The sequence below is a fragment of the Anoplopoma fimbria genome, chromosome 14 (genome assembly GCF_027596085.1).
Source record: "Anoplopoma fimbria isolate UVic2021 breed Golden Eagle Sablefish chromosome 14, Afim_UVic_2022, whole genome shotgun sequence".
In the NCBI taxonomy this organism is placed as follows: domain Eukaryota; kingdom Metazoa; phylum Chordata; class Actinopteri; order Perciformes; family Anoplopomatidae; genus Anoplopoma; species Anoplopoma fimbria.
This window is the reverse complement of record NC_072462.1, coordinates 17,040,943-17,051,779: the sequence shown is the minus strand read 5'-3', so window position 1 is coordinate 17,051,779 and position 10,837 is coordinate 17,040,943. Positions and strand designations below refer to the sequence as shown.

Here is a 10,837-nt window from a genome sequence, read left to right as displayed (position 1 = left end):
CTCCTAGTGTTAGCATGCTAAGATTATCTATTTAGCGCAAGGTGATAAGTCAGTGGATCACCAAAGTCAGTAGCCTTCATCCTATGAGGTGAATAACTGTCTATACAAAATGTCATGGCAACCCTACATTAATAGTTGTGTGTGTATAGTTTGCGATTGAATGTGAGCCAGCTCTGGTCCATGCACTGTTTCTGGGTGTTGACTTTGTGCTCACTTTAGACTTATCAAGCTTTGGTTCAGTATCAGCATTCGTGCATTTTAATTATTCTGGCACTAATGTGAGCGACTGATTTGATCAACCTAAATAAAGAGAAAACCAGAGCAAGCTATCAAGGCTTAGTAGACTGTACTTCCTCTTCATGGTCACAGGTATTTTTGGTTTTGAACTTTCAGAGCTTTTATGTTATAGTGGCTGTAATGTGTTTGAAGTGCTGCAGTGTATATTTGTGACAGGGTTTTTACTTAGTGTGAAAGCAGGCTAGGATAATGGTTTGCAATTAAAGTCAAGCTTCTGTGGTCATTTGATATCTGTTGATTACAAAACGTTACTTTATCTTTCACAGGTAATTTAAACATCCAAATACAAAAAAATGGAACATATAGAATGTTCAAATTTGGTTTTAGGAAGTAAAATGTAAGTCAGTTATTGTAGCACCCTCAGACCTTTAGGTGTGCTTTGGGTCGCTGACAGTAAAGGTCAAGTGACTTTTATTATTATAGACACGTAAACCTACTGTTGTAAAGCCCACTGCAGGTTGTTGCGTGCAGACTCTCAAATCATTACATTACAGTCATCATCCATAATACGACACACTCTGCCTCTAATCGCCTGGCTGCCATTCATTTGGACTGTGGGAGGTACATCACGCCAACATGCAAACTTGATCCTTCCTGTTATTAGGGCAAGCTGCCAAATCGTCAGTCTTTTGCTTCAACTTACGATATATGCAGCATCAATGCTTGTTAATTTGATATGTTCATGTTTTTGTATGTTGCTTGACTAGTTTTTCAAACCTTTAATGCTACAAGCTGTTGCATTTGTAGAAACTCACAACCACATTTAGGCGTGTGTGTTTGCTGTTGCTATTTTAACCCAAACACATTTCCCCTAAACAGAATATTTTCTGCTCTTAATGATTTCACTAAGCATTGCTTTAGGATATTTACAGTGCTGCTGTGTCATGCCTTGGTTGGTCTATATGACTATATACTTGTCGATATTTGTGTGTTTGTTTGTTTGTTTGGTATATGATGACCTTTCACATTCTAATGGTAAAAAAAATGTAGAAAACCCCCCAAAAATGTCAACAGCTGAAAGCTTTTGCAGAAAGGTTAAATTCTGCTTGTTTACAGAAAAATGTCCAACAAGTCCAGCATCAATAACTCATTGATTTACTGACCCTGAGGTGTCTAAGGGCTGCAGCTCTTTAAAACAACAGATGTTTAGCTCAGCGTTAAATAAAAGAACATGTGTATGGTTTGAATAAAATTGAATTTAAGCATCACAACATTTCAACAGGGGGACTTTTCATTTTTATACTTTACACAGTGTGTGTGTGTGTGTGTGTGTGTGTGTGTGTGTGTGTGTGTGTGTGTGTGTGTGTGTGTGTGTGTGTGTGTGTTTGAAAAAGAGCTGACAGAAGCGTTGCCAAAGAGGACAGTCTGCTTGTCTTTAGATGGACTTTATTCCTTTTAAGCTGTTACTGTAATCAAATAATGGAACACCAAAAAGTTGAATGGTGCACATATTCTTTCACTTTCTTTTTATTAAACCATTCAAATATTTTCTGTTCTGCTTTGACCTTTATTACTTGCAAGCATCAAATATTCATCTTATTATTGTAAGTCTTTGAAGATATTAGTCCTGAACATGAGTTTTTCGTGGTCTTTGTTTATGTGTGATGATCTATTTGATGTGTCATCTCAAGAATTTTGGTAGCTCTTCTTCATTTCACTGCATCCTCTTCCTCCTCCTAACTCATCATTCCTCTGACCGATGATACAAGTACGGTTCGTCCGCCCCGTCTTCATCATAGCCGGGATAATGCCCCCCCTCATTGCCTCCTGTCCCTCTGTCCTCAGGGCAGTGGATCCCCAGTCTCTTTTGAAGCTTCTCCTCCTGGAGGCGCAGCTCCATGGAGTCCACCAGGTCGTAGATGCTATCCAGGGACCACATGGGTGATGGGAACCACGCCTTGACATCGCTATCCTTCCCGACAACCAGCATGCTGAAGTAGTCCTTACTGATCTTCAGCTGTTCTCTCAGATTGTTGACCATGTCACCGGATAACGGCTCAACTTCACTCTGACTGTGACCTGGAGAAAAGTAAGTTGTGCACTTTATTAAACACAGTAAAAGGGGTTTTAAAAGACAACTTTGAGTCCTGGAAAACGTTGGATATATCTCCATATATTACTATCAATATACACAACATTAGCAGTAAATTCCAAGTTGATATTTCCATCACCGTTTCGTGTACATGGACTGCTCCACATTACTGGGACTCACCATTTAGGGGAAATAGCTCAACAGTTCCTGATGCTTTGTCTCCAGTTCCAGTCAGCCTCAAAATTGCAAAGTGGCGAATTCCTGAAGAAAGACCCAAAAATGAGTAGTGGGTAAATGTGAGCAATCAATAGCCAGTAGTGGAAGAAGTACTCCGATCATTTACTTAAGTAAAGCAGCAATACCACCATATCAAAATGCACATTAAGTAAAAATGCTCATTTTGCACAATGGCACATTTCAGAACTATATATATTATGTTAAAGGATTAGAATAATTGATATATTCATTTGTAAGCATAATTGTGATGTTGCAGCTGGTAAAGGTGGACTTATCTCTTTCTTTATCAATCTAAATCTGCAAAGTAAGTAGTAAATAAATGCATTGAAGTAAAAAGTGTGATATTTCCTTGTGAGTGTTGAAGTATATGGTAGCATACAATGGAACTACTCAAAATTGTACTTAAGCTCAGTACTTGCGTAAATTACTTTATTGCTTTCCCTTTTCTGCATATATCTGTGTCAGATTACATAATACAGTATAGTTTAGTAAAGATGAGACTATTTAATAATAAAAAATAATGCAATACACTTTAATGACATGTATGACCAATTTCTGCCCAATAAGGTAAACAAAGGGTTCTTTGAAGGTCAGAGGGAAATCCTCACTCAGTTATAACATTTACATATTGCGCCAAAAACTGCAGAGCAAACAGAGTGTGTATTGTTCAGTAGCTGTAAGCGTGGTGAGTTACTGACCCAGGTGACACTCCTGTCCATTGAGAGCAGAGATCTGCTGTTGGAAGAAGTAGTCGTCCTCAGATGGAGCAGAGATGAGCAGCAGTCTCCTCTTAGACATGAACCTAAACATCAAGAACAAAAGCCATGTCATTTTAAATGTTGTGCTAAGAGTCAGTATTATGTGACATCAGAGCATTGTAAATAAAAATGAGAACATATTTGATTTGATTTCTGAAGAGGCTGTTTTTCCCTATATTAGTTAATCATGAACACTGAATTACAGCACAGTACCTGAGCAGTGTATTTTCAGCTCCAGGCTTTTGCTTGCCATTAGAGCAGGACGGAGGACTCCTTCTTTCTTTTTCTTTTTCTGAACGCCTTGAGGGAAAGTTGTCAATGTACTCAAACAGAGCAGGGCCTGATGGAGGAGCCTCAAAGACTTTCTAGGGGGGATAATACATGCAAATCAGGCACAGCAAACACAGAGGGACAAGCCTAGTCAAGTTAAGTGTATTTTTATTACATAGATTTAAATCAGGGGTTCTTGGCATTTCCTTAAAAGGCAAAAAAGAAGTGGACAGTGTAGAAATACAGCTATGGGGCGGCTGTGGCACATAAGGTAGAGCGCTTGTCCCGTAACCACAAGGTTGGTGGTTCAAACCCCTCTACCGGCAACATGCCGAGGTGTCCTTGAGCGAGACACCTAACCCCAAGTTGCTCCCCGGGCGCTTCATTGCAGCCCGCTGCTCCTCCGGGATGGGTTAAATGCAGAGAAATAATTTCCCCATTGTGGGACTAATAAAGGATTGATTGATTATTATTATTATTATGACACAGCTGGATTATAAATAAATGAATGATGAATTGCCTACTTTATAAATCTCTTTTTAAATTATGCTGGATTTTTTGAGATTTCAACACACAATTGAAAGGATGGCACCAACTTTGTCCTACTAGTAAAACAAAATGTTGCCTCTTCTGTACTAGCTTGGCAGACCAGGTGAATATTGTTATCATCACTCTGAGCTGCTTTGAACTCGACTACACTTCTAGGTGTCATCATGAGTGAGAGTGGTGCTGAAAACAAGCATGCATGCTTATCAAACCCACATAAAAGGATAAAAAAACATAATCCTGACTTACATTGGGTTTGATGTCGTAGTCTGTGACGGTCATAGAAAAGAGGTCAGAGGACGACAAGCCGAGCTCTGTTCTTAACAGAGAGATCAGGCCTGAATCTGAGAAATGTTCTGATTGGTCACTGAGTGGAGGCTCCGACTCTGAAACACAAATAAATATATTAATAAATATGTCTGCATATAGATGTAAAGGGAGCAGACAAGTTACCAGGGACATCTTAGTTTAATGAAACCCGGTCAAACCAAACATTACCTATGATTCAAAACTAACATAAAGATGAATCACCACCTCTGAACAATGTTTGAAACATATAACCTTCAACGACAGTATTTATTACAGGGTTGTTGTTTAGGATTCAAGTAGGTTGGATTTATCACCGAATACCTACAAGCCAAACAACATTCCCATCAGCTATAGTTTATAGTGTGTTAACTACTAATTGAGCAAATGTAAGCATGCTAACACACTAAACTACTAAACATTTGTTTTCACTGAGCTCAAAGCACCCCTGTAGTTTTAGTGGGACAGCTTCAGAGCACACACTCTTGTTTTCCATTCAAATGGCTGCTGTTCAGCTGTTGGAAGTCAGAAATACCCACAGCATGTAAACACACCACAGCTCAATAACAAATGTTGGCAACACAATAAGAAAGCAGTCCCAGCTGAATGTGTGAAAAATAAATTAGTTAAGACGAAAAAGCTTGAAAATCCCTAGTATGATCCTTTTAACAACATATGCGAGAGTGAAGAAAATAACTCTTTCAGAGTACTTAACAGTGACTTACAACTCTACGTCTGTAACCATAGAAAAAACATATTTGCCTTTGATCACAACTTTTTGTTCGGAATCCTCAAACATTAGTTAGTAGCCATAACAAATAGATCATATCTACACCTTCCGATTACTTGGAAAACCTCTAGAGGGAACCTATTCCAATATTATTAAATGCACATTTTCAAACAGACAACATCGTACAGGTAAACAAAACTGTACAGGCCCTCTTTACCAAGCTGGTGGTGTTGCAGCGTGAGCGTGGCGTCACTTCCCTCTCCCACAATGGTGGCCATAGTGATCTTCCTAAAAGCGAGGTCACAGTGTTGCTTCTCGCTGTCGTCTTTCTGCTGCATGAACAGTTTTGCATCTCTGCTGGGCGTTGAAATCAACTAGCACCAGGCCAACACAGAAATATATACATCAGTCCAAATGGATGATATAAGGTGCTGATCAGGTGTAGATGTGTCATAAAAGTCAAATGTGTGCATGCATTTATAATGTTGATGTATATAAGGATTAGAAATAAAAGACAGAGAAAAAGGAAAACACCAGAATGCAAAAAGAGACAGTTCTCACCATTAACCTTCTTGTCCCCTTAAAAGTGTCCAAAAACTCCTTCAGGGCTGTTTTATCCTTCTCACTGGCCTCTCTATTGGACTTTTTCCCTCTTCCTTTCTTCCCTTTTTTCCCTTTACCCTTTTTCTTAGATCTTTGTTTTTCCTGTGTGTCATCCTTTACATTTTGCTCTTTTTTATCTTCACTGTTTTTCCCTACATTTCTCCTCCTCTCTTCTTCCACAGCAGAGTCAGGCCTGCAGTAGAATAGAAAAAAAGACCACTTTGATGTTCATCCAGCACTAAAAAAGTACTTCTGTCTGATGTAAAGTGATGAGGAGGCATGACCTACCAGATGGGAACACAAAATCTAAGCAAGGTTTGAACATCCACCCTCTTTTATCTACTACAGTGTGTTTGAAAAATGGAACAAAAATATGAAGATAGTACCTGTCTTTTTTTACTTCTTCGATACTCTTTGACACAGATGGAGGGCTGTGCACTCTTTCCTGTCCGTTAGAAGACTTTCGACCACCACTGGTCGAGTCCTTTCTCATTGTGGACCCCGCGGAAGGCACCTTACGGATAACAAACCTCGACCGTCCACTCAGTATATCCTGGATTTTACTCTTCAGGGCAGCTTTTTTGTCCATGGGAGGTTTTCTTTGTAATGCCACGACAGAAGTTACATTGCTTCGCCTCTGAGGGCTCAGTATCATCTTCTTCTTTATCTTTTTTCTTTTCATCACAACCTTCTTTTTAGTGGTTTTACACCTAAATAAAAAAAACAACATTTTGTCTGAGAGGAATTGTGTTGGTTTTTCCTCCATAACTTCAATCAAAATCCACATGGAAAAACCACAAATTCCGATTGCTCGGCACGGTCAATTGTATAGCAAACATCAACATCTTACACAACAACTCTTAAACAACAACAACAACAACAACCAATATTTTACATTCTTAAAATGTATTTTACAACAACAACAAACTGAAGATACATTTTAAGAATGTAAAATATTGGTAATTTTTCCTACAACAGCATTATTTTCAATGTAAAGTGCAATGACTGAACTTCTTATATATTTCCTCCATTCTCTATCAGTACAGTGAATAACACACAGTGGTATAATGGAACCTCAAGTTGGATCCTTTTCTGGTCATCTTCTCCAGCTTCCTAACGGGGAACTGATCAATGAGCTCCAAAATCGCCTCAACACGGACCGGATAAGGGAAGCGCTCACTGACCCGAAGGTTCTTCTTCAGAACCAGCATGGTGAACCCTTGCTCCTGAAACAATTGTTGCAGTATAAACACTCAAGCACAGGTACCCACAAAGGAGAAACAGACAATATATATATTTTTATTTTCTAAAAACAAATAATTCTAATTGACTGTAATTTGTTTTGTCAGAAGACTAAATGGTTACCTGACTGGTAAGCTCCAGGTAGTGCAGCAGTTTGCTAACTGTGTCAGGGTCCAGACTCTCCACCGTGGCTTCTCCTTGGAAAGTTGTTTTCTGGATTCGACCTTCCATCATGGCATTCTGGATGATGGTGATGATGAACGTGTCTCTTTCTGCTAGACGGCAGTTCAGCCCTTTCTGAAAGAGACAGGGAGAGACAAAGGAGTTACCGAATAGATAGAAAGGATGCTGTTTTGAGTGAAATTTCTTCGAAATATTTCCCCAAATTAAATGAAAGAAATTTGAGAAATAATCTCCAAAAGGTATAAATAGGTCAGTACAGTACCTGCTCCATGTCTTCCAGCTGTTTCTCCATCATACGAAGGTAGTGGTCATTGTGGGATGGGGCTGTTATCACCCACAGTCTCTTTTTACCTGGAGGAGAGAAGGGGCACTGTTAAGTACTGTACTGTTTGTATGTAAACAGACAAGTAGATACATCAGCTGATCAGTTCGTTTGTCTTGCCTGCAAAGTCCGCCAAGAAATCCAACTCTGGATCCAGGCTCAATGAGGACCCTCCAACCCCTCTGTTGTCTGCATGATCTTCATCCAACCCCAACCCATGCTCCATGCCCGGAGGGAGATCTGAATAGTCTCCCCAGTCTCTCACATTAGGGTCCAGCTGATCCTTGGGCTTGCTGCGACTGATGCCGGGCCAGGCGGTGAGCAAACCCGGGTAGCTCCAGAGAGCAGCAAACAATAGCAGAGGCCAGTGCGACTTACAGGAATGAAACATCGTTGTTGACACGGTCGAGTGGCTGGTTTGCTGATCAGCTGGAAGTGGTTAGCGGCTCACAAATCCTCCTCTGATTAAAAAATACATTTGTGCTAGATAGTAGGCTGCAGTGTTGCATCTGAAACAGACTGTCAGCTGTTTAAAAGTGATTCAAAATTGAAAAGCTCCAGAACAACAATCACAAAACTGAGAAATACCCAAATTCAAACCCTCATTAAAGGCTGAAGAAATCGGTATCATAAAAAAAACAGGTGAACCCAACCTGACATGAATCGCAAAGGTAAAAGAACAGCAAAGGCTGCAGGGATGTGAGCCTCTCTCACCAGCAGAGATAGACTGACTGGTGGGACTTCCCTCTCCTTGCACACATGCACTCCTGGTTCACATTATACCCGAGATCGTTAACAGGAAACTCATGGAATTTTCAGAGACTTCAAAGCATTTTCTTTCTCTCTCTCTGTCTCTCTCTCTGTCTGTCTCTCTCTCACACACATTCTCTGTGTGTATGTGTGTGGTGCTGCTTTGTCCCACAGCTGACTGGTTTAGGTTCGTTCCCAATAAAAAAAACAATCGGTCACATGCAAAACAGGCACATTGTTTCGTAACATAAGTAGGATTAAGGTCAACTACCCTGCTGTGTTTTTGATCAAGAGAGCAAATGCCTAACTGCTTCAGGGGTGCTGCTGTGAGTCTGATCCTGACCTCTGAGCCTTCTTTAGAGAGAGGCAAGTGAATATACAATATCCCTGCAAGGATCAAATTACTTGCATTATTACATCTGGTGACGATCGTGACAGTTTTCTATTTCAATATCTGTCACTATCCATCAGAGACCAGCACTGACTATTGCAGGCTGTCTCACACGTGTAGGAGGAGAAGGAAACGAGTGTTGACAGACTGAGGGAGTCAAAGTGGAAATTATAGTTTGTGCAGTTCATCTTAAAACCATTTGTTCAAACTTTGTTCAACTTTTAAATGAAGGCAAATGGCAGTGACCATAAATAACCCAGACAGGTTAATAGACGCCCCCAGTCTCGATAAGTTCACAGTTCAAAGTTGTGAATCTGAGACAAAGTTGGCCTTAGGCCACCCTGAAGACTCTGAAAAGTAATTCATTCCTCACATTACTGCCCCATAAATACTCAACCAATTAAAATCTTAACCCAATCAAACTAAAGCCTTTAACAGCTGATATTAGCATAAGACCACAGGACTCCTAAAACCTGTAGCCTGGAATTTGACAATCTTATGTACTGCTTTTTTAGTTATCTATTAAACACTAAGTTGTCTAAAATGCAGATTGTTTTATGTCTTGTTAGGTTATAAATGATTATAGTGTAAACATATATGAAAAAAGTATTTACACTGCATTTTAAATTCTTCAAATTAATTCTGTAGCTAAGGAAATAATCCAAGCATCTTGGAGCTAAAACATGAACCAAAAACAAAAAAGTATGAAGTTGAGAGCAGCAGTGAGATGAATCCTAATAAGATTCATATGGGAATGGGATTGATCTAGAATTCTATTGTTTTCTCCTTTTTGAAGTAAGGCATCAGATAACCACATTTTGATGCTTTTTGTTTTACAATTCTCCAACATTCAACACTCAATCAACATATTTAATTAACAAAATAATTACATGGAAAACACACATGGTCTGAAAGAGAAAGAGGAGACATTTTATGAAAAAAGATGGACATGCAACTAGGGATATGACATAAACATATCTGACTACTTAACAAAGCGGGGTACAGCTACTGGTACAGGTGTGTAACAGGTACTGTTACATACTTTGAAATGACTAAAAACAAGACTGTTAAGGATCTTTACGGTTTTGAAATGTTCTTCTATCTGCTCCCTGACCTCAAAAATACACACAAAAGAAAACAGAATATAGAAAAAAAAAAAAAAACACAAGATGCTCAAGCGAAGCCAATGCAATTAGAAGAGCCGTCTTTACTGTGAAAAGCTCAAATCAGAACCAGGCATAGCAACAATGCATTCCACTCTCTGAGCCTGATAAAGAGAACCAGATGATCAGTACGTGTGTGAGAGAGAGTATATATACTATATACAGTACATATACTGTATGTCAAGTGAGTGTCAACACAGCTTCTATTTCAATGCCTCTTCTTCCTTGGCAAAGATTTACAGTTAAAATAAAGCCAACAACCTTCCACAAGTCTCTACAAGCACAGAATCACAGATACAATAGAACACCAGCACTGGAGGAAACAGACAACATGTTGCGTAAAACCTCAATTCAAATTCTATTTTATTTATGATTACTGTATTCAGTTTATCAGGCTATATTATCAGTTTTCTCATTTCAAGAAGCAATGAAACTTAAAAATAATGAAAAAAATGGATGAAAATCTGTTCATGACACAAAAAATAAAAATAAAACATTAAAAAACACTCCTTAGTGGAGAAATGTGAGCCTTGCGCCACATATTTGAAAATGTGCCATTGTTAGCAGTGTGAGCGGAACTGATTAATCCATTAACAGGATTATTCAGACAGACATATTTGTTTTCAGATGTATATGTAAGTCCATGGGGAAGTACAGTTCATTACCTTTTTTAGCCACAATGCGATAGTAGATATAAAATGGTAAAAGAGCGCCCCCCCAGTGGAAATATACAGAATTGCACCTTCAGCAAATTTTGTCCATGGTTTTGGGACGCCATTTCTGATATAGAAGTAAACACGTATATGTCCTACTTATTAAAACATTTATTTATGATTGCATATGCATTCTGATGGGTTTTCTATTTAGAAACGGACTAGTGCATTGCTTCCTGCAAAGAGTTTTAAACAAAATGTCATACTTAAATTAACTTGCAAATGATTATGTCAAGGGTAATAATACAAAATATGAACATTAATGTTAATCTCATTGATAAAATGTTAGGTTAA

General features: G+C 38.9%; 1 protein-coding gene across 1 annotated transcript; it reads right to left on the bottom strand.

Annotated features, from left to right (window-relative positions):
* Positions 1–1,981: 1,981 nt before the first annotated feature.
* ccdc80l2 (coiled-coil domain containing 80 like 2) lies at positions 1,982–7,917 on the bottom strand. Its single transcript, XM_054613154.1, has 12 exons — positions 7,647–7,917; positions 7,467–7,555; positions 7,145–7,318; positions 6,854–7,005; positions 6,166–6,489; positions 5,738–5,972; positions 5,394–5,550; positions 4,390–4,526; positions 3,538–3,689; positions 3,265–3,368; positions 2,510–2,590; positions 1,982–2,316 (listed from the first exon to the last, which is right to left on the bottom strand). Exons 1-12 carry the CDS (start codon positions 7,915–7,917, stop codon positions 1,982–1,984), a joined length of 2,211 nt encoding a protein of 736 aa, XP_054469129.1.
* Positions 7,918–10,837: the final 2,920 nt, after the last annotated feature.